The 24186-nt window shown below is 39.5% G+C and overlaps 1 protein-coding gene across 1 annotated transcript in view; it reads left to right on the forward strand.

Moving 5' to 3' along the window:
- The first annotated feature begins 18337 nt into the window (after positions 1-18337).
- Positions 18338-24186, forward strand: part of cntnap5 (contactin associated protein like 5) — a 138435-nt gene continuing 132586 nt past the window's right edge. Inside the window, exons 1-2 of the mRNA XM_022740130.1 lie at positions 18338-18433; positions 19078-19152. Of these exons, the coding sequence (XP_022595851.1) occupies positions 18338-18433; positions 19078-19152 (171 nt within the window). The remainder of the gene's footprint in view (positions 18434-19077; positions 19153-24186) is intronic.

A 24186-nucleotide genomic window follows, 5' to 3' on the forward strand; every position in this document is an offset into this window, starting at 1 on the left:
GAGGAGCACAAGCAGTACTGTACTTGCAGCAAGAACACCCCACCCATTGCCTTACATCTCAGCAGAGGAGACTATCACAGCATTTGGCACGTTTATTTTAGGACTGTGGGTCTGTAGCAGTGAAAGAGAAGGAAATGAATCTGATCTGACATAAACAGTAATTTCCAAGAAACACATCTGAAACACATGCCTGTTTTTTAATCAAGGGTCTCATCTCTATTTTGGATTTCATTTGAGGAATATGTTCAGACTTTTGATCCACAGGAAGATGATAGCGCCAGTTGAATAATAGATGCATACTTACAGTGTAAAATGGGTGACATGAGGCACTGTGACATGACTGTAGGGAAGGATAGTGCACAGTAGCGGCTTATAGCTGCTGATGTCAGTGCCTGGCGCCGCTGTGGAAGAGTGCAGAGGTGCATACCGTGGGCACATTCACATGCCTGACTGACACCGCTATCCATCATCTGGTTTATCAGAGTCCAAGTCCAAGTGGCAACGCTGTGAGTGTCCTACAGCTGTCCATTATGTAAAGAAATGGCCCCTCCGTCCTGATAGTGGGGGCCGACAACAAAAGAAGCACAGGAGCTTGTGACCTTTAAAAACAGGCAAACTTCAGAGAACAGATGAACTCTCGCTGGAGTTCATCCAAATTCAGTAAAAAGGCATTTCACATCAATCTCCCACCGGGTTTGTGATGCCCTTTAATCAGGGAAACATGAAAAATAATAACTTTTATAGTCACTCTATCCCTTGCTTGTATTCTGTAATTTCTGTTTATATATATATGTGCATATATTCTAAATGAAATAATAAAAATGTAACATCTTATCAAACAGAGATAAATTCAGAGACCTGTTAGTGATGTTGTCTTGTGCTCGTAATAACGTCTTAATGAATATAAAGCTGTTTCTGTTTCAGCCCAGTAAAGATATGAAGAGCTGAAGTAAATGGTAAAAGCGCTGCACTTTTCCAAACAAGTAATTCCAGGTTAACTTTATTTTATTAGTTGTTTTTGGTGTTATTTACTTAAACAAAGGTTATTTTTCCGTCAGTGTTACACACAAAAGCTCAAGTTTGACCTAAAAATGTCACAAATTCATTAAAATAAATTCATCAAAATAATGTGCATAAGACATTTAAGTCACATGTAAGTTCAATAAGAGCCAGAGAAAGCAGTCTGCAATCCTATCTTATTGTGATTTGGGTTTAATAACAGTGATGTGAAGAATAAAACTGACACTGGGTTGAAACCAAACACTATATTGGGAGCTTTTCTACTTGTGATTACTAAAGTTATCCGAGCATTGTGTTGGTGCTTTATTGAGCCAAATTGTGTCAAATATGACCGAGTGATTTTTTGAGTGGGCACTTAGCAGACAAAGCGCTCTGCAGAATTACCCCCCCCCCCCCCACACACACACACACACACACACACACAGACACACTCACGTGCCATGCAAGGCGCTGGCTTAGCCATTTGGAGCTCTTTGAGATTCAGCGTTGTGCTGAAGGGCACTTTGCCAACTGGACAGGAGGAGCTGTGAATTGAAGCTTGTAACTAATGGACAACTAGTTTGACCTCCTGAGGCACAAGCGCCAGACGAGTAGAGGGACACACTCGCCTGTTGAGCTGCTGTGTGTCATAATACTCCAAGCATAAGCTCCTTTTAAACAGAGAAGACTATCCATTATTTGCTCATTTACACGGTTTCAAACTATGCTGATATAATGTCGCTCTCAGTGTGTGATTTTAGATAGCATGTTAGCATGAGAGAGACATGCAACACAGCACTTTTACACAGATGTCGATCGGGCACTGTGACTACCTCCACCTCATACCTTTTATACAGAACAGCAAAGTGGAATAATTGCGCAATTATGAACAGGCTGTGCAAAGGCCGCCATGAGACTAAAGAGTATGTGAATATAAGATAGGAAGATCTGTGCCTGGTAACACTGACACTACAAGGTTCCATTACATTGTAGCTTAAATTCAACAATATCAATAATTTACTGACCGTTCAGCTCAATGAAACAAGGGATTAAAATGCATAGGAGCGTCTCCTGAAATAGCACTGGCAGGCGTCATGGACCTTTGTCGTCATGGTTACAATAATCAACATGAAGTAAAGCTTATGGAACAGTCATGGTTTGGTTAGGTGAAGGCACAAAATCTACTTGTTAAGGTTCAGGTACAAGAAGTGCTTCGTTAAAAGAGCTATTTATACATTTTTGATATTAGCCAACATTAGCAATAATGGGTGTTTACTTACCAGTCTTGCAAACAGCTTCAGCCATCATTGTGTTTACAATACGAGGTTATAATACGCCCTAGGAGCAATGCTACTGCTTCAGGGCAGACTGGACACTACAGTGACTCGGTATCGGAAAGTGGTGAGACAGTCCAACCGAGCCAGGGCTAGCTAGTTAGCATGCTAACTTCAGTACAAGAAAAGAAGTGATAGAAATAGAAGCAAAAAAAAAGGGGTTGCATTCCACTGCAGAAGACAATTTATGCTGAACATTACTTCTAGACTCATAACTGAACAGCTGTTAATGCTAATGTTTGCTATGCCGCAAAACTTACAAATAGCTCTTTTAAGGTCAGGGGACTTTCGTTGTCATGGTTGCAAAAACAAGCACGCAGTTAAGATTGTAATCATGAATTTCCCTTAGGGGATAAATAAAGTATCTATCTATCTATCTATCTATCTATCTATCTATGGATAAAATAAATAACAGTAACTATCAGTTTCAAACTAACACCTTTCTTTAAGTATCCTATTTAGCATCCATTTAGCAGTATACAAACATTTAAGAAATGGTTTAAAACACTGTGATGTGTTTGTACAAAGACATTTAAAGTGCTAATTAATGCACAGCATTTGTTAACAATTATAGCTGATGAAGACGATGAGTTTTACTATATCGTCGTTCATAGTTTACAGACCAGAGACCAGCCAGAGGAAGAGTTACAGTTGTTAAGAAATACATTAATAAACACTTACTGTATATCTGCTCACCACTGCATTATAGCATGCCATAAACCATCTATTAAACGTTTATATAGTGTCTATAAATGCTAATGAGGGTACTTTCAGTAAAGTGTTGCCAAATGCTGATATAAAATGACAGGCAAGATATGAAAAGTCCATGAAATATCTTTTATATCTTGAAAATATAATAGATCTGATATAACAGACGCCTAAATGACTTTGTCAGTGTCAGTGTTGTCCATTATCACTGAATGACTGTCGGCAAGATCTTTTGATTTGATGCACTGTGTTGAAGAAGATGAGTTTTATTTCATTCAGCTGTCTTTTGTAGACACAATGATGTTTAATTTTGTTGAATAATACAGATTTTACATACAACACTACTCCAGACATGCTCTTTGAATTTTGAAAATTTGAACACAGTTTTGGGGTCAATAGTAAAACAATAAGTTATTTCACTTGTATAGTTTGATTCACTTTTAAATGGCAGGTGTGATCTTGATGATTTGATGTTCAATGTTCATTTTTCAGTCTTTAATGTTCTTTTTAGATTCTTTATGTCATTTTGTGGACTGTTCGAAACCTGTTTTCGAACACAACACCACTGTTGAGCGTCCTGTTTGTTGTTTAGGTATTTGTGTCACTGTTTCTCCATAACCTCCTTTTTTTTCAGAGGGTGCAGTATGACTGATTGATGATCAGGGCAGATTGCATCCATCATGTCTGGACAGGGAAGAGTTTGTTTCCCCTGAGCCGGTGATTGAACATGGTGGGGAGGCAAATGTAAAATGAGTCCAGACTCAGTGAAGCCTAAGCAGCTCTTGCAATTCACATGTTTAAAGATAAAGGGGATGTGTCTTACTATGAAGATTGAAGATGAAAAATTACATAAGTATAAATGAATAACATTGAGAAATAAATAATTAAACACATAAATGCAAAATAAATACATTTTGGTGATTAAAATTGCTATCATGAAGAAATGTATAAATACAGAAATAAATACATAAATAAATGTGTAAATATATAATAAATGCAAAATATATTTTGTTAATGAAAAATGCTATTATGTGAAAATAAAAATACAGACATAAATAAATAGATGTATAAGTATATAAATAAATGAAGAAATGGTGAAATACAGAAACGTACATGAATAAATCTTGAAATGCATAAATGTATAAATGAAAAAATAAATGCAGAAATAAGTAAATGTAAAAATAGAGATTTATTTATTTATTCATTTATACTTATTTCATTGTTTGTCCTTCATATCTTACTCGTCTGTTGTACTTTATTCTGAGTTCAACTCTTATGCATTTCCTGTGTTTATGTATCAGTGGTTGAGATGAGGTGTGTATGAACTTGTGATGTGTTACTGCAAGAAAATACATAACAGACACAGCTACACTAAATCATTTTTATGATTTCACGAGTGACTTATGAAGCAATAAAGCAAACAGGCCACCTGCACACAATGTGCAGAGCCACAGTCCTCCGGTCTGTGCTGAAATCTTTATAACAACCTTTACAGAAGCGCCTAAAAGATGATCATGTCTTAATGGTTGGGCTTCTCCATTTAGAGCATCCTTAGCATGCTTTAAGCAGAGCCACTGCAGCAAGATAATAGTGGCTGTAATTACACAATTAATCAATTGCATTGCTTTGTAGATGCACCACATAATGAAGACAAGCCAATTTAGCATGTGCCAAGATGAATTGCCTGACTTTCTACATCAAGGGTGTTCCGAAATCAGTTTTAATACTTCAAGTGCTCTCTTGAGCATCGTCATTTGAGTCACAATTGCAAAGAATTGATCAGTGTGTTATTTAGCTGCAGTGGATATGACAAAGGGGCCGCTGGCTTTAATCATGTGCTTTGAGCAGTGTTTGTCACAGGCGCTCTTGTTTGCGAGAATGAACTGCCACGCATCACTCCTCGCTCTTTTTTTAGTATCAGAAAAGCGACACACTGTGCTCTGCCAAGAGCAAGCCTGCATTAGTCAGTGCTGCTCGCCGCTTAACGTGATTCACACACAAAGCGCAACAGATGGATGCAGCTTAATTTGGAAAAGTTGTTGAATCGACAGTTGCCCTTTATTTTCTTGTTTGCTTGAGATAATCTAGTGTCTGCCTCCTGTGCTCTTCTGAAGACATCAGCCGGTTCAGCTCCATTTGAACGAGCAGATCTCTGCCCTGACTTACTCTCACACTGTACTGTAGCTGCACTGCTCACTTCAGTCCTTAGCCTCTCCTATACATGACGAACATCCTTTACTGCAATCACCCTGCTTCTTCCTAAGGATGCGGCTTCTTTCTACAATTGCTGCATCCCATTTTCACTTCATTTCCTCCCTTTTTCTGATTTCATGTTCATGGAAAATCCACTGCTGCCCCAGGTCACTCTGTCACTCTGTGACTCTATAACCCCCCACATTTCCTGTTGGCACTTGGAAAATGCAACATTAAATCTGAAAAAAATGTTCTGCACATTCACAAAAAAAGGGTTGCCTCTGATCATAATAATAAATCCACCACAAAATAATTAAGAAAACTGTTTCCTAAGATATAAATGATAAAGATAAAGATAATTACAGTATATTTAGTAGAAGTCTTATGGATTATATAACCAGGGATGTTTTCAGCACAGGGCTCTATTTTAAAGATCCAAAGCACATGGTCTAAAGTGCATAGCGCAAGTATGTTTAAGTCTTTAAGTCTTTTTCACTTTTGGTATTTTAATGGCGGAAAAAACAGTTGCTGTGCCAGACGCATGGTTAAAAAGGGTTGAACTTAATCTCTTAATTAATCATGGGAGTGTTTTGGGCATAACATGCAATAAACCAATCAGAGTGCCATCTCTGGCACAGCTCTACAGTGAAGTAACAGCACAAATCACAGCGTTAGACATGTCATGTTACATTATGAAAAGTGTAAATAAATATTAGGTTCATTATGAAACTGTGGTGGGACTAACTCAGTCTAGGTGATGAAGGGCAGACTGTACATGTGCATTGAGTGCCCGTCGATGTAGGTGAATATTTCTCTCTTGATAATGCGTTCTGAAAATAACAGTGAAATACTGCAACACTGACCCCATCACTTTCCACAGTCTTTAAGACAGCAGTGCACCAACGATGCGCCTGACCACACCTCATTTTAAGACCAACACATCCATGGGCGCAGAGATAGACGCAAGTGTATTTGCTATTTAAACAACGTGGGCGCTGGACGGTCAAATGAAAACTGTGTCGGACTGAAGCTAGCAAAGACACAGTCGCTTTGAGCCAGGTGTAAGATAGACCCCATATCTTTTGGAGGTGCCACTTGAAATCAATGGCAACTTCAAAATAAGCGGTTAATGGGGAGAACTAAGGTCTCTGGATCTGTTTTTCCTTAAACTGGTCCAGATCCACCACTCCTTGGCCCCTCACCTCTCTGCAGTTAATAATTGTTCAGTTTAAAGGAAAGACGTCACCTCTCTCATGTCCTGTTGAGCCAATGACAGGTGAAAAAAATCCCTCCAAACTCCTGAGATAGCATTTACTCAACCTACGTCCTCCTTTTCAAACAAATCAATGTCTCATATGTGACCTGAAGTAACTGAACATCCTGGGGAAAACTGTCGGGAACCCTTGAGCAGGAACCGTCTTATGAATATGGCTCAGACAGGGAGAATAGAGGAAATGCAATTCTTCTTAAGTATTTCATAAGTATTACGCTTCAGACAGTTATTTAGTGGTCCATTGACCCCGAACTGATGTTCACAGAGGAAGTTCACGGCACCGGGGTGAAGGAACTGTCAGGAGGGAGTGCATTTGTTCCACATAGTCTCTCCTCAAGAACTTTCACTGCACTTTCTTACTTTCTTACCACCTGCACAACAAAATGTCCTTATTGTCCTCAGTGGCAGTGTTTCATAACCATCGCTGTATAATCCTGTTCACAGATATGTCTCTTCTATTTTTTTTGTATTATTATTATTCACAGCAGCAGTTAGTTATACTAAAAAACTCGTAACAGCCCGTGTTATGCAGGTTCACACTTAACAAGAGAAAACTCAAAGTTCAGTTCACAAAGGTTAAAATGAACAATTTCACATTCATTACTTCCATTTTACTACTATAGAGTCACAGACAGAGATCACTTTTAAAAGATGAGCAAATCCAAGGTGAGTATATGTTTTATGTGTCTATGCTGTGAGTTTGACTCAAGAGGAGGAACTTTGCAGCTGTAGGTTCATGGTCTGACCCTTCCTTAATGATTTTTTGTGATCATCATTCACTCTCAGATATTTCAAAAGACAGGTTGGATGCTTCGAGTCGATGTAGCTGTTTATTCAGACGTAGCAGTGAGATTTTTTTCCTTTGAACCTGAACTGATTTATTCATAAAACTTCTTCAACTATTCATACAAACTGAGCTGTTTGTATTGCCAGCACTAGACACCACACCGGACTCACGCTGGGTGCTGTAAACCTTAGCGTGCAGCTGTAAAACCAAAACACAGTTCTTCTTCTTCTTCTTCTGGTGTTTTTTTGGTGGTTGGCAAACAGCTTTTTGGTTCACTACCGCCACCTTCTGGTGTGCGAACATGTGACGATATTAACGTTTATCAGTTCCAAACGGATACGTTCAGGATACGGATACGTAACAGTGCAAATGAGCAGTTAACAGCAAACAGATTATAGAAATACCAGAGAGCAAATCATTGAAAAAAGTGTTCCTTCATGCAGTCATCATGTGTTCAATATAGGGAATAAAGGACTTATTGTGTACGCTCCAGCTGGCCCTTGGGGCCCTGAATCGACGGCCAGCAGCTCAAACTCTGAGTGTAGCAGGTGTGAGGTGTCTGCAACTGTGTGTTTAGCCTTTCTATGTACACCACTGTCAAATACACTGCAAAGATGTTCTTGTGACCTTCCCTGCAATGTGAACAATTGACGAGAGCTGCTTTTTGCTCTTTAAACTCAAGTCATCAAACCAAGCTGTTCTGTTAACTGGCTCCTGTTTATCATTCCAAGTCTGTGTCGGCTAAAGCTCCTCAGCTTCCTGATTTAAAACAATTGCTGATTATCTTTCTTAAAGATGCTCTCATTAAAAGTTAGGGTCTGGGTGTAGGTTCCTCTTGGTTTTGTTTGTATTATAAGCTCTTTATGTTTATTTGTGGATGTGCAAATGTTCACTAATTTGCACCAAACTGAGAAAGTCTCTGTACATCTGAATATGTAAGAAAACACAACCTGAATAAAAATTAATAAACTCCCACAAACCGTCCCGATTCCTGCCAGTATATTTCTTAATAATTACTTAGTCAATTAAAAAGTAAAGTAAGTGAGGTAGTGTGTGCTGTTGACAGATTTAAAATCACCTTGAGAGCTCTAAGCTTTGAAGGGCGAGAGACCTGGTGGAGTCTAAAATAGAGGACGGTATCGTATTAACTCTGCGACACCACCGGGGCTCAAATGGTTTTTTTCATACCCCTCAGCCTAATGCTAGAAAACCACTGTTGAGTTCAGTGACCTAATTCAATGTGACATTTGTGACAAGAGGTGCTCACTTGATAACCCCAAGTGACATATCAGTAGCAGAGCTGAACATATACTGAACAATATTCAATCCTGCACTGTTTATATGAGGCAGCTGTTGACTGATGCTGCCTGTCTGATGAGCCTATGACATTTGAACTGGGGCTCTGGGTAAGTGGATGGAGGATGGTTAAATTCCCACAGGGGTTATAGTCAGTCCTAAGATGTTTTTATACATCATACTACCTACTTGGTCATGGCAGTTAGTGAAACTACATATTCAGGTTTGTAGATTATTACATACTATCACGTAACAACCTTAACCATAACTTTAACATATCTTTAAAGCATAAATACAACCATCTGAGGTGGAGCCAGCTGGGAGCTGTAGCCAGAGGGTAGAACATGTTCATAATAACTATTATTGTTATTATTATTATTATAATTAGCATATTTAACATTTTTAAGCTTTTTCCTATAGTCTTTGATATATACTTTGAAACTATACACTGTGTACTTCCTCTGGATTGAAGCTGCAGCCTCTTCCTCTTTGCATTTATGCTCTGTTAACTCCAGTTATCATTTTAGGCCATAATAAATCACACCAGGATCTCTGCACCACTGATTATCAAGGGGAATTATTCAAGGACTAAATTACAATACTTATGGTTAGGTGGACAGCAATGCAGTTTTCAATGTGCTATTATTCAAATAAGAAGGTGACACCATATATCACTGCTCGAATCACACGGAGAATCAAGCAGATAATCAGACATGCATTAGGAATATAATCCGCAATATTCCACAATAGTACACAGGTAGTATTTTGAGAGAATGCAACAATATCACCTTGAGCTAAGAATACATCAGGCTATACAATGATATATAATATTAACCCTTTAAGACCAGATGCAGCATAGCCATGTTTCTGCCTTGAAGACCGGGTGCCACTAATATGTGTAGTATAAGATTGCGTCAATTTTGAGACATGTGATCCATGAAATTCATTTTCATATGATGAAATTCCTGTCAGGAAGGCATAATCCATTGTGGGAAATGTATTTCATTTGTGTTTTTGGTGGTTTTAGCCCGCAAAAAAGTTTTTAAAGTTGCGGTTCAGACACTGGCTAACGACCTGAGCGAAGGTACCGATTAGGTTGGGTTAAATGGTATAAGAAAAACATCCAGACATACCATGAGATGTATATATTGATTCCATCTTTATGAGTTAGTAACAATAAGTTCTTGAGCCAAAAAGTATATGGAGTCCTTTCAGAATTGGTTGACATTGTGACACCTGTGGTTATTGGTGGTAAATTTTATTAAGACTTAAATTTTGGATTAGCCAGGAGTTTAGCAGTAAAGCGCTGCCAAGATGGCGACAGCGGAGCAGCTCACTCTGAGCCTTAAAACCATTGTTGTAAAACATTGTTATGTTTCGGCACTGGCAGCACTGGGCTAAGGTAAAGGAAAGATTGTGTTCTGGTTTCATGCAGAGATGTATATATTTCATTGTTCGGCTTATTTTACCTAAACCGTGTAGTTTTTGTGCCTTAGGGAAACCAAGCTGTGCATTTATTGTTGACACCATGAGGACAAAAGGTCCAGCACACATATGGTGATGGAGGTTGGAGGACTTTGTCTCCACAGTTGGAGTATTTAATTACCCTCTACTTCTAATCAAAGTGAACGTAATTATACAGCGCTGTAACAACTGCAGTATGAACCCACAGCATGGGTGCGTCTAAATCATGTGGTTCTGAGGACGAGCTGCTCCTCTGCATTTGGAAAAGCTAATTTCAAATTCACACCTTAAGATTCACTCGCTTGAGAGCATGGTTTTGGGTTTAGGTAATGGAATAAATTTGTAATTGGGAAAAAATGGTGAGAAAAAAAATCTTACCTCATTATAACAAATTATTTTCTACTGGTTTTAAGAACATGGTTTTATATTTAGGGCTGAACATGACTTAAGAACATAGAGATAAATTTTTGTCTTTGTGGGCAAGGTGTTAAAATTTAATTAGACATTGGAGCTGCTATTGAGCCTAGTGTTTTTCCGTCAGGCTGCGTTCAGTAGCTGTATTTTCAGGTCAATATCTTTATTTATTTTTTTTTACAGGCTGATGGATCTCACCAGTGAAGTGAAACAATCCTACTGTGATGAGTTCTGTGATTGCTGATGTGGCCGGTACATCCGCTGCAGCTGGATTCACACTTCTCACGGAGTCTATTTTAAGAATATTGAATGGGTAATTACTCAGGACTGTATAGGTGTTGGTTCAGTAATAGCGATGAGTCAGCACACATGTAATATACTCAAGACACACTTAACTCTTCGTAACTGACTTCCTCTTAAAGCAACAGCACAGTACTGCACTTGTAGGAAAATGTGTCGTCTGTGAGGATCTGACTATTTGCAGAAATGTAAAACAAATATCTATAGGGTAAAAAAGCAAATAGCTAGCAGCATGCTGAATTCAGTAAATCCATGGCAACATTGTGCTTCCTGTTTACATCCCCCAAACCATCACAAGAACTGTAGTTCCAAAGGTAGACTGTGATTATCCCAAATAGAAGTAAGACAAAGAATAATAACAGCAGTAAATTAATCAACATTTCTGTGTTGAACAATTAATTTTTTCTGATATTTTACTGTGGCTTAGAATGTCTCATCACCACTGGCCACAATTACCAGAATTGTAAATAAATTCTCCACTGATAGGGTTTCAATTCATGTCTTTTTTTTATTATAGATCAGGTCTAGGTTCTATATTGATACTGTGAAAGTATCAAAGCGTCAGTCCAGAGAGAAATGCACACAGCCTGTATTCAGAAACTGAACCTTAAAACAAGCTGTCAGGACTTCGGTAACTTTATGATGTCACAACAAAGCAGTCATCGCTCTCAACCATGCGTACCATCCAACCTTGCAGGATTTGGTTTCTCTCAGTGTTTACCTGAAATCTGCTACATTTTTATTGGATCGCTCAGAAAACAGTCAACCAATAAGAAGAGAGGCTCAAAGCCTGCTCTCTTCTGATTGGCTCACCGACCTGTTGTTACTAGAGCTCAAGAGAGAAGCCTGAGAGAGGAGATGTAAAACTACACTGAGATGGTTTTTGGTTCTTAAAACCACAAATATATCTTCTTATCATCGACATTTCAAATAAAACACTGGAAAATTGTAAAATGTGGAACATTTACTAGTTCCAAAAGCACACAATACAAAATATACTGGCTGCTCTATTAAGTATCTTAGTAATCTTGTCTGTAATGTCAAAAATGATAAATTATAGACTCTACCTACATTTTCATAGAGTTTAAATTCATAAATATAATTTAGCTAATGATTAAAAAAACTTACAATAAAACAATTATAATAAACTAAGAAGTAAATTTAACAGTAGCAGAAGGTTGAGCTGGAATAAAAGCTGAAATGTGACTTGACTTCCCTTAACCCTATGACATAACATGAGATAAGCAAGTCGCAACATTTGATATTTAAATTTATACAGCGTTAATTATGCTGAGGCATTTACATAGACACAGGACGGAGGCTAGACTAACTGTTTTCCTCTTTTGGTTTTTCCTCCCTCTCCAGAGACTGAATGCACTGAAATGTATTCAGCATACAGATGAACTCTCCAACAGCAGCAGCAGATAGCAGACGGTCTGCTAAGGTAGTCAGGAATTAGGCAGAGCCAAGATCTCTCAGGTGCCTTTACCCTTTCTCCATGTTCTTAAGTGATAACAGCAACAGACAATGTTCACGCCTCATTTCATTTCATTATCATGTCCCATTCGCCTCATCGCCTTAGTTCCCGGACTAGTCTTTTATCTCAGCATGCGGGCAATCACTCATCGACAGCATACATAATGGAAGTAAGGGGGGGATTGTCTAATCAAAGGTTTGTGGAACCAATCTACCATGCTCTAGAAAGAGTTCTCCAGAGAGAATGCACTCACAAATTACTGTAAGTCTGCATAATGCTGTGCGAGTGACTGCAATTTCAGTTATAGTATGGACCATATGAGATTGTTTATTAGCAAGCTGAGTGCGATGCATCGAATTCCTGTTGTGTACAGCTTGTTATTTTTGGATGCACCAATGACACATAGGATATGCCTGAGCACTGCACTGTGTTTTTTCTTGGTGGAGAAAAGAAAAAGACAAAGATTCAGTGGGCAGTGTGACCTGTGAAGGTCAGCTTTTACTCAGCCCCTCATTCCTCTTCATTTGGAGGATTCATAGAGGAATCACCTGATCAGATGGATCATGGGAAGGTGAACAGCCCATTCCTTCAATTTATAACTTTTATCCAAACGAATCAGCCTGTGAACTTGCAGTCCTTGACTTCAGCCCATCTGGAAATTGCACAAATGATTTATTTTTTGTTTTATTATGTGGGCGACATTTTTGTTAGTCGACACAGACTGTGGGGTCCAAAAAGTCTGAGACAACCTTCCCGCAAATGGTGGCAGAGCTGATTAGATGTTTTTGCCATCACTCATTTTGACAATTGTTGCGTTGAAACCTAATTTAAATCTGTGGATGTATTGTGTTTTCATTGCTAGAAAACTGAGCTGAGAAATTCCTCTTAAGAGAACTGTGAAATTGATCTGGCACCCACTGAAAGGCATGGGAAGAGACCGCTGATTAAAGGAGACATCCCATCCCTTCGCCTGACCAGTGTCAACCTCAAAGCTCTGAACTAATAGCCATCACTGCCACTTTTCTTACAAAGAGTGGCTTTGTTCACGATGTTTTTGGGTTTTTTTTTTTACCTTTGTGAGTCACACTTGACAACAAATTAAACTTTGTATACAACTCGGAGAAGCTTGTTCCGTGATTATGATTCAGTGGCTGCGTCGTCCAAATCGATCAAGAGCGCAACATTATCGGCCTGCAGGATTGATGGAAGTTATGAATTATTAGGTAGTGAGGAAAGTAATATTGGAGGACTGAGGATTGAAGACCTGCAGCAGAAATGACCAATGACTGCAGTGCTGTGGTATAAAACAGACATTCATATGATTTATAAAGTGAAGGGAGGCCCCTGGAGAAAGGCCAAGGCTTATGCAATTAGACCGGACTAGCCAAGCCCAACCTTTTCACAACACTTGGCTACTGTTGAGTCCTTCAGTCAGAGAGAAATTTGCTCCACTTTACTTTGATGGATCATTTTTCAGATGCTGTCACGTCTGCATCAGAGCATGCAGCCTCAACCTAACTGTGCTGCTAAAACTAATAACCTCTCTCCTTGTGATTACATTCATATACTATTAATTTCTTTTGCCAAAATCATATTGAGGGAGACATAATTGCTGCCTAGACTGTGTGCACTCCACGGTCTGTCCACTCACATTTTCTCTACATGCTTGCACTGCACAAGGGGCAGATGATGTGCACACAGAGGACAAGACTTTGACACCAGAGACCAGGGTTTGTCATGTGGGTTTAGAAAGACCAATAAAATAAGTTGTCATTCAAGTTATTGCTGATATGCTCATCATGAACGTTTTAGAGATCATTTTCCAGGATATTTCCAGTGATGATCGAGCTCATACGACAGACAGGAATCCTGCCATACACCAACATGTTCCTATGTGTGGAAGTCTGATCTAAAATAAATGCAGTCTATACTTGGCTATACTTAGCTATCTACAGATATCTAGCATCTCTTACATGCTTAATTAATTATGAAATTATGACAAATTGATCTTAATAACTTCAATTAAATGTATTATTATTATCATCATTAATAATTTGACAACTTGATAACTTTACAGCTAAATGTAAATTCAAAGCTGAATTAACTAAGATTTACTGCTACTGGGTCTTATCAGTTAATTGCACTTTCACGCCTTTACCTGTAACAGGAAGTGAAGTCTTTAACGAGGTTAATCACACCCACTGTGAGCTACCTCCAACAGTTAAACATGTCATGTCATATTATGGTCTGTTTTACCTGAACAATGCAGCATTGAGTTTGAAAGATGCTAGCAAAGTGAAATGTGCCGTTAGCGAGTATTTAGCTGTTGTGCTACCATTCATTGTATTGACCCCGGCTTCACATTTATTATGATCAAACTCTCAGTAAAGAACCAGCACACATTTGAAACCTGCTCCGCCAGGCTTCAATCACAAACCTTCAACCTTTAGCTACAAAACAATCTAATAAATCTAATCTAATCAATCTAATCTATAAACCTAATAAAAGCTACCACCGTTAGCAGCCAATGGTGACCTACGCACATTTAAAGGATAATGTAACTTACATTCTTCAGAGTTTTGGCCACTTCAGTTTTAAGTCATCAAACCTGCATTTACAGCAAACTGATGGCCGCCTATTCAAAATACTGTCGTCCATAAAGTAGCAAACAATTTGAATGTCAACATGATCCTGAACGTAACTGTGCCTGAAAATAGGAGAATGTTGAAATCATTTTCCAGGACAACTCAATATTTTCCAGGACATTTGACTTTTTCTCTCTCTCTCTCTCACTCAGCCAACTGTTTTCCAAGTTTTCAAGGACAGGTGGGAACCCTGAGTTTGTAGAAACATTCAATAGAAAAACATCTCCTCATGTTGTTGATAAGAAATGCCCACCATGCTATTTTCTCTCAAGGCCTATTTGCTGTTGCAAATTATTTGTGTGTAATTTCTGGCAGACAATCAGAGCAGTGGGTGGGCTCACTAACTTTGTTGTAAGTATCAAGGTTTTTCTTTTTTTAATGTATAAAGTTCTTTTGTAATTGAAGATACATTCATATTTTTAATGGAAGGGGTGAAATGAAAAAAAAAAACTCATTTGATGATAACTTCAAACACAGACTGGTTTATTTTGTTGTCTGGCATTAGTCCCAAAGATCTGTCACTTATTTGACAGTTTTTAATTTTTTGGGAGTGAAGCTGCCATGTTATTTATTGTTCAGTATATCTGAATCACATTTGTAATCCTGTTGACAACTGTGCCTTTTAAAAAATGGGCTGCATTTATTTTCCAAAGTCCACCACCTGACATCCTCCCAATTGTTTTAATCACCAGGTTCAAATATGGTAAAAAACTACAGGTGGATTTGATTCTGACTCCCTGATGTTGCTACATGAAAAGTCAGAGAATCACCAAACTGTTTACTCTTGATCTTGAAGAGGCTATGAATCTCTGTGCTAAATTTCATGGTAATTCATCGTGTAGTTGTCCAGACATTTAAATTCAAAATGTCAACTTCATGGTGGTGCCAGAGGAAAATCAGGGGATTATTAAAGTTGTTGAGAACCATGAATGTCTGTGCAAAAATTTCATGGCAATCCATCCAATAGCTTGTGAGCTATTTCTCTCTGGACCAAAGTGGTGGACTGACTTACAGACAGACATTGCCATGTTGCAAGTGTGGATAAAAACGTACATGTGTCACGTGTTGCACAGAGCGATTTCCACTAGAATATATGTTGCATACACTGCAACATCTTAAGCAGCATCACCTCTGTATGTGATTGTGAAATGATAACGTAGTGTTCATACCATACATAGCACATAAAACATTCAGCCCAGTTACAGAGGAATTTCTCCTCCTCCCAGTTAAATTCCAGAGGTGAGTCCATTCTGTACACTTTCATTTTCACAGACAGTGAAAATGTAAGAAAAAAAAAAGAAAAACCCTAAATGCATGGTCCTCTTTTAGACTGTTCACGATAAACCTTTTATCAAACTCTGGACAGTCTCTCCGCTTGGCAATCTGGCAATCAGCCATTTTAAATAAAATATCTATTTAAACCATATATAACCTACATAGAATTACTTTATTTGAACCCATTAAGTCAAAATAAAATTCAATGATCTTATAGTATGTTAAATTCGAGCGACAGAGTCTGGAATGTGGTCTGACCTGTATAATTTGTCTTATGGCGGCCACTGAGTGTGAGGAAAAAGACTTTAAACTGAAACAACCAGGTGCCTCTGTCACGGCACAGGTAGTACTGGTGGAAAAATTTGTAGTCAGGTCCTGGGTATCTTATTACCGCTGAGCTTTATGTATGGTGGCTCTGAAGCTCAACGCATTGCAACTTAAGAAAACACATGCAAATGGACAAAACTCAGGTAAATTCAGTAAACAGAATCAATTTGACAACACATGCTGCAAATACACACAACAAAACCAAATACAGAAACATGCTGCAAGTAGCACAGATGACAACGGAAGTACTACCATACTTTATGGCTTCAGCAGCTAACAAGCTGGCTGGTCCAGCGCCGCTCAGGTCCACTCAGTCATTTGCCAAAACTTCTCCTTTTACAATTTCATCTTCACTAACAACATAAGAAGACTGTGCAGATTTTCTTCACAGATTTAGATCTATGACCCAGTACAGTTTCAGATTACAACACATGCATTAAATTTTTTAAATCTGACTTGGTGAAATGCCCCAAAGATGATGCATATACAGGCAGCTAACCATGTTGTCTCTGCTTTCAATTGGTGTCACACTCACGAGTGTTGTGAGAGTGTTAGTCATGTTCCTTCATTTCTGTTGAAAAAACAGAAGGAGAAGTCAAAGAAAGTTTAATGAAGTGTTTCTCTTAAGACTTGTTAATATGCAAAGTTGATTTCTACAACAAAGTGTGATCTGCCCAAGAGGAGGAACAGTAAATAAATAATGAATATAACCTTGGTTGTAATTGTGTGTGAAGCACAAGCTTTAAGTGGAGCTCGCTGTGTGCTGTGCTGACATGACAGATTTGCATGGTTCATCTCTGGTTTGAACAGCTTACCCCTGGTTTCTGTGAATCATGCATGGTCCCATGCAAATGAAAAACACTGCTCAGTATAATCTTTAAAAAATTTTTTTTCTTTTTTACTTTAACTATTCATTCACTGACATTGAACCGGTGTTGAACATTTCTCATTTACACAGTGTCAGATTAAAACTCAGTCAAGCTCTACATAAGGCATCACAACAATAAAATTAACATTAACGCCATTGAAGGAAAAAAAGTGGGGTTTCTCTGGGTTTTCTGCTGTACCCCTGGTCCTGCGGCCATCTGTATCATTAAATTTGATAATGTTCTCATTTTCTCTTCAGAATCTGTATGCTTTCAGCACCATGACCACTGTAGGGGAATCTTTCCGATGGGAACTTTACTGTTGAATATACTGTATGCACGGCCGCAGGACGCATAGCGAGAGCATAATATTTTTATAGGCCCAATCCCAATGTCCCCACTAAGTCCAAAGCCCTGAACCCTCCTAGACTTAACTGACATCACCTGGTGAGTGTATGAGTATGAGAGGCTGCAAGGGCTCAAAATGGTATAAAGAGGAATGGGACAGCACTTATATCACGTTACCTTGATGATGCCATTTGTATTTAATTGTGGGTTGGGGGACTTTTGATTGTACATTTTTATTCCCTCCCTTCGCTCCCTGTTTGTAAACAGAAAAAATAATCTGTTCCAATTTGGATATTTGAAATTCATCATCATGTGATCATAGGACAAATAACTCCTCAGTTCAGGCTCTGAATCACTCTGTGTTCATTCTGTCATATACTGTCTTTTTTCTTGCAATGCTAACATTAGGGTTCGTTGCTTTCATGCTTGTTTGTTAACCGTTCTTCTTCTATCTTATTATTTATTGCGTTTTATGGTCGTAGTTAGCCGTTTTTTACGCTTCCGGGCGTCCCCTGATGATAACCATGGCAACCCCGTGTTTAATGTCACAACGCTATGGACTTTGGGTAATTCCCTCAGGCAAAGTCTGCAGAAATGCGGACTTACGGAAAGTGTCCATTAAAGACTCAAAATGTCTGAGAGCCTTCATGCCCTCGATGGTTTGACAGTGGGACAGAACTTCGTCCTCACGGACTCACCGGAAGCTCGTTTCGAAGTCTGTGAGTCTGTGAGGTTGAACATTGGGATTGGGCAAACAACGTCTTACCTTCAACCTAACCATTCTTACTCCTCTGCCTTAACCCAACCAATCAAACCAGCGAAGGCAACGGTCATTAGCCAATCAGAGGCGGTGTAGGGCGGGTCATGTGAGCTCTAAGGTAAGGTTTGTAAATTTACATCCGGTTGCTGTAGCATTGGTAGCTAATCGAAGGCTGAAATCAAAACGGAGGAAAGGCGTATTGCAGATTATTTTGGAAAACTACCAGCTAAAGAGAGCACAGGTGAAGTCCAGCCTTCCCAGGTGAGCAGCTCCACCAGCATAGTTTTCGTTTGGTTGTAATTATTCCTCGGAGACGGAGATTGCGTATCAGCGTTAGCACCGTCCGTCACCATTGAGGAGACCGCTGCTAACAGGTGTCAAGCTAGGACTGACTTGGCGGCAGTTGAGGAGCCTCTCGAGCCATCCAACTTCAATTTTCCGGCGGGACGTTTTGGGAAAGAAACTTTCAGCCGCGCATTTACACCAGCTTGGTTTGCTAAATGGAAGTGGCTTCATTACGTGGCGGAGTGTGGTCAGGTTGTGTGTTTCGCTTTGCGTGAAGAGGCAGCAGAGGGAAACCCGTTGATTCGGTGCTCCTTCACCTTCCCCAGGAGCTGGACCCAGGCCGTCCTGATGGCCACATTTGGATCATTATAACTCCTGGAGCACCTGACCTGCAGCTCAAGGTAAGTTATTTGGTATAAGCTGCCGCCGAGCAGTTTAATATTCAGCTATCAATTACTTTTAACATCCCACTGATATAACTTTGTTGAAAATATGTGGATAAGTTCTTGTGTGCCATGCACAATGGGCTTTTAGACGTGTATTTCAATGTTATGGCATTATTGTGAGCTATTATTGTGCAGTAGCATTACTGAGTCATATTTTATAGACCTGGCTTCTGTTGCTGTTACTGCTGCTTTTTTAGTGTGTGTGCGTGTGTGCGTTTGTGTGTGTAGTAGTAGTAGTATTGTTTAGGCCTACGCTATATTTGTATGAGTTGGGGTAAAATGCTCCTACCACTACAGAACCCCCCAACTTAAAACATCTTTCCGGGCCCTGGATATCCCGTTGTCGGGTGTGTGGTATGGTGTTTGTTGTTGTCCTTGGACATGGCATAGGTTGTGTTTTTGTTGCGGTTGTGCAGCTGTCCTGAAGCTTTCAGATGTTTTCTTTCTATTTTGTCTGTGTGTAAATGTAGTGTAAGTACAGGTACAGTAAATACTGTACAGGAACAGTATTTCAAATATTAAGAGAGTTCAGTTTCAACTCTTACAGACAGTTTGAAGGTTAGTTAAGGATCACTTTGAGGTTCTGGTAATGCTCAGCGCAGTAACCACATTTGTGAACAAAACATTTAAAACTAAAGGACTTCTCAAATTTATCCAACTGCACATTAAATTATTTGAGGAAAAAATGTCATGTTAACCTGGTTTATAGCCAGAAAATTCAAGTTGATGCTCTTAATATTTCCATGTGAAGTCAACACAAAAGCTTTTCTTTTCTCTATGTTTTTTCCCTACTGGGAGACACAGTGTAATATGCCTGTATCAGTCCAGTTTGCTCTACCATAGCTGAGTAGAAGTGGGTAGAAAAAATGTGTGACAGTATACCCACCCCATCCCCCATCACATGCATAATTTATGGTAATTGTTAATGGTAATAAAACACATTTTATATCATTGTAACTTAATTATCTTCAATAGTTTGAAGACATGACCTCGGGCTATGTTAAATTATGGAGGGTATCTTTCACTATGGTCTGACATTTTGTAATCGACATAAGAATTTGTCAGCCTTAACCATTTTTCTTTCTGTTTTTCAGACCACAAGTACTTTCTGTTTCTGCTTAACCACGTACCTCCGTCTCAATACTCTCCTTCTCTCTTTTCCACTTGAGAATGGCAGGTAGCACATATCTGGCACACCACACTGAATGAAGAAGCTTGTCAGGGTCAGAGAGCAAAAGTGATAAAACTGCTGCTTTTCAATAGAATTAACATGCGTCAAGACACCACCAGTGTGTTGGACTGTACAAAAACAACAACAGGCGTGGGGTACAAACTAGGCTTTTAATTGTTGGCTGCTGTCGCTGGGGCAACCAGAGCTAAAGCTAGCTTGATTTGGACAAGCTAATGGTCTGTAACTCAGCACAAGCAACATGAACCATGAATCGCTGTACAAAAGTCAGCCAGTCCATCTCATGTTGCTACAGCAGATGGCTAAAAGTCACTCTAATAAGCCCAACTACAGTTGCAGCAAGGGGCTCTTTCACTGGGTCTTCAATGATCAGAGTAACCCTTTAATTTCTGAGGCAAATTTGATAGAAAATTAGGTTAAAATTGGAATTAGAAGAGAATAATTGTAGGTCCACAAAAATCAATACAAAATGGAAACAAGTACTAGAATTTTGTTGGGAGGCGGAGGCAGCATGAAATTTGATGGAGAGGGCTGCCTTGCAATTCTCTATGCAGGAAAAACCCTGTGACACCTGTTAACTCATGTGCTCAAACTACCTGTTCAACAAGCTGAAACTGTGCAAACCAAGTTATTTCTCCCACTAAGACAAATGCATGAGCAAAACTGCCAACCCTGCCTGTTCGCTCATGTAGCTCAACAATTGGGAAACAATAAAGGAAAGATAAAATAAAACCATATATCTCAGAGCAGCAAATTCGAGCAATCTTAATCAATTCTACAGATTATTAACACAAGAGGACTGACCAGTTACTTGAAAACAAAATCCATCCTTTGTTCCTTTCTGATGAAAAGATTGATCAGGTCAGCGTCATATTCTGCAAGCCCTGATGGACCCCCTCTGCCTAACTTTAATAGTGCCAGTGTCACCTTATTCAGAGCAGCTTTAGTTACATATTGACAGATAATGCAGCTTATGAATGAAGAAGAGACAGGGTATTAGAGCATGAGAGTCAGTTTGTGTTTGAAATGTTCAGTCACACACACGCTGTATGCCATGGAAAAAAAAATAGCTGAATGCAGCTTGTTTGAAACTGATGAATGTAAATTTGCAAATATGAGTATCTGCTGTATGATTTGTATGAGCTGGCTCTTTTCTCTGGCAAGTCTCAGTGCGTCCTTGTATTTGTGACAGAGTGGCATTTAACCAGGAGAGATCTAGGTCATGCTTTTATCCAGGTCCTGGGCTGTATGGCTCCTCTGTACTGATGCTCAATAACTCCTTTAGTAGCTCACTTTCATTGGCAGTAAGTAGGGTTCAGTCGCCCTCTCCTTTCAGGTAGTCCAATTATGCGTAAATTGCATGTCTGAGAGTGTCCTTCAAGTCCCCCCCCCTGCCCACCATAGATTTGACAGGTGCAGTGAGTTGCTTGACATCTGCCTGAATAAAGTTTACAGGGTGTGCCTCCCACATTTCAAGAATTTTACAATTATGGTGACCTGAATGGCTGAAGGCTGAGGCCCCAGCTCCAATGTCCCCTGCTCGCCCTAAACACTGAACCCTCGCAGACTTAAACCGACTGTGACATCACCGTGCATAAGTGTGTACGTGCAGGAAGGTGTGAGGAAAGGCTGTCTGATAAATGGAACAGCACTTTGTGAACTCCCCAGACAGAGACATTTCTCTGCACAGTAAAGTGTGTAAGAGGCTATGTTGTTTAATGAAGTGGAGTATTCATTGTTTGCTTTCTGCTGATAAGTAAAACAGCTCTGTCGGATTAAATCATCATATTTGAAGTCAAAATCTTCTACATCAGCACATAGTTCTGCTTAACAAAATGTGTGATTATAATTACAAGGAAAACGCAATCTTGCTGACTCATTCCATGTTTTGTTTATTATTCTTTTTTTCCTTTGTAATGCACGTGGGTTTTTCCCTTCAGCACTTGCAGAAAGTGTGCATAAAGAGCTAAAAAAGCCTGTGACAAAGCCCTCAAACACTTTGTCGATTTTATGGTGGGGCAGCTCTGAACCCTTAAAGACTTAGCAGGAGTATACGCCAAAATCTGTGAGGATGTAAGCGTGAGGGTGGGTGGGGAGTTTGGGGGCTTTGGATCAGGGCCTGAGTCACCAGTTGGACAGCAGAGATCTTGGCTCAGAGCGTTGCTTATTTTAACTTCCTTGTGATGATCATTGCACATATTTCTTCCTTTGTATTATACGTTTGCTTTTAGCTTTAACTGTGATTTTTGTCACTGCCACATACCCTTTTCAAGTCTGATAGGTGTCATTGTTTCCCTGTTGCTTGGACTATAAGACTAGCTGAGTATCGGTCCATCTATCTATCAATTATCTATCATCCATTATATGTGTGGTTCTTAAAACCACAAATATAACTTCTTATGGATATCAAAACTTAAAAATAAAACACTTTAAAAGCGTAAAATTTGGGACCTACAGGCTAAGGCATCTCTAGACCAGAAGGGATATATAATTCCTTCAATGTCCTCTGGGTGTCCTCTCAGTTGGATGTCTCAGGATCACCTCCACAGTGAGGTGTCCAGGAGGCTGAGACATGGGGAAGGGAACCTTATTTCGACTGCTTGTAGTTGTGATCTCATTCTTCAACCAAAGCTGGTAACCACAGGTGAGCGCTGGTTGCCTTCAGGCTCAGCTCCCTCTTTACCACAACAGTCCGGTACAGCGTCTACATATGGACAGAATCTCTTAAATCCCCTATGGTGGCCTCCACATCGCATCTCTGCTTAATGCCGATGATGTGGCTCTTCTGGTTTCATGAGACTGTGATTTTAAGTGTGAGTTGGGACAATGTGGGGCCGATTCTTCAGCACACAGGATTAGTCCGTACCAAGTCTCTGAGTCTGTTGCGACTTCGCTCTGCCGGAAACCAACAGATAGCTCCTTCAGGGTTTGCAGTGAGTATCTTGGGGTCTTCAAGAGTGATTCTAAGATTCAGAGGGAGTGTGAAATGTATTAAATAGAAAAACTGTTGAAATTGAGTGCAAAAATTATTACATACAGTGTTGTTCCAACTTCCCAGACTACACCTCTGTTGCTGGTTGGCACCGTATCATCACTGTCTTGATGTTGTTTCATCATAAACGTTCTTCCAGGTCATTGATCTTTCTTTCTGGTTTGGCTTTGCCTCTTTAATATTTGTGAGGCTGCTGCCCTGAGTCATGGTCAGAGGATCGATTCTCTGCTGTGAACTTTCAGGACCTGCTGTGAATTCATAAGCATTTCAAAGGTCTTTTCGAGCAAGTCAAAAGGCTGAGTGATGATTTCCAAGATCTTTTTGGATCTCTATTCCCACACGTTGCTCCACATAAACCCCATGAGCAGACTGTATCCAGTTGTTTGTTATGCTGAGTCTTTGTTTTGTTTGGTGCATGCGTGTCAGGCATCTTTGTGTGTTTTTACATCCAAGGGTAATGATTACACCGCAAGCACTGTTAAATGCAGCACTACAGGCACTGCTGTAGTTAAACATTTACCAACAGACGCGTATATACACTGTAGCTCTTAAAGACCCATGTAATCCATGTGCATCTCACTTGCAGTCTGCAACTGCCAAAGTGTATACTCATGCTTCCAGATGCTTGAGAGAGTTGAAAGATCCAGAATTGGTTGAAAAATTATTTTATTTTTTTACAATGAAACATAGGGTCACACACAGGCGGAGGAGTGGAAGAAATGCGGCTTCTCATTTATTGTCCTATTAAGTTATTTTCAAAGCCACAAGCAGCACAATTAAACTCCCCTCAGTTAGCCTGTACCTTTAC

Source organism: Seriola dumerili, unplaced genomic scaffold (genome assembly GCF_002260705.1).
Source record: "Seriola dumerili isolate Sdu_G_001 unplaced genomic scaffold, Sdu_1.0 BDQW01000052.1, whole genome shotgun sequence".
Classification (NCBI taxonomy): Eukaryota; Metazoa; Chordata; class Actinopteri; order Carangiformes; family Carangidae; genus Seriola; species Seriola dumerili.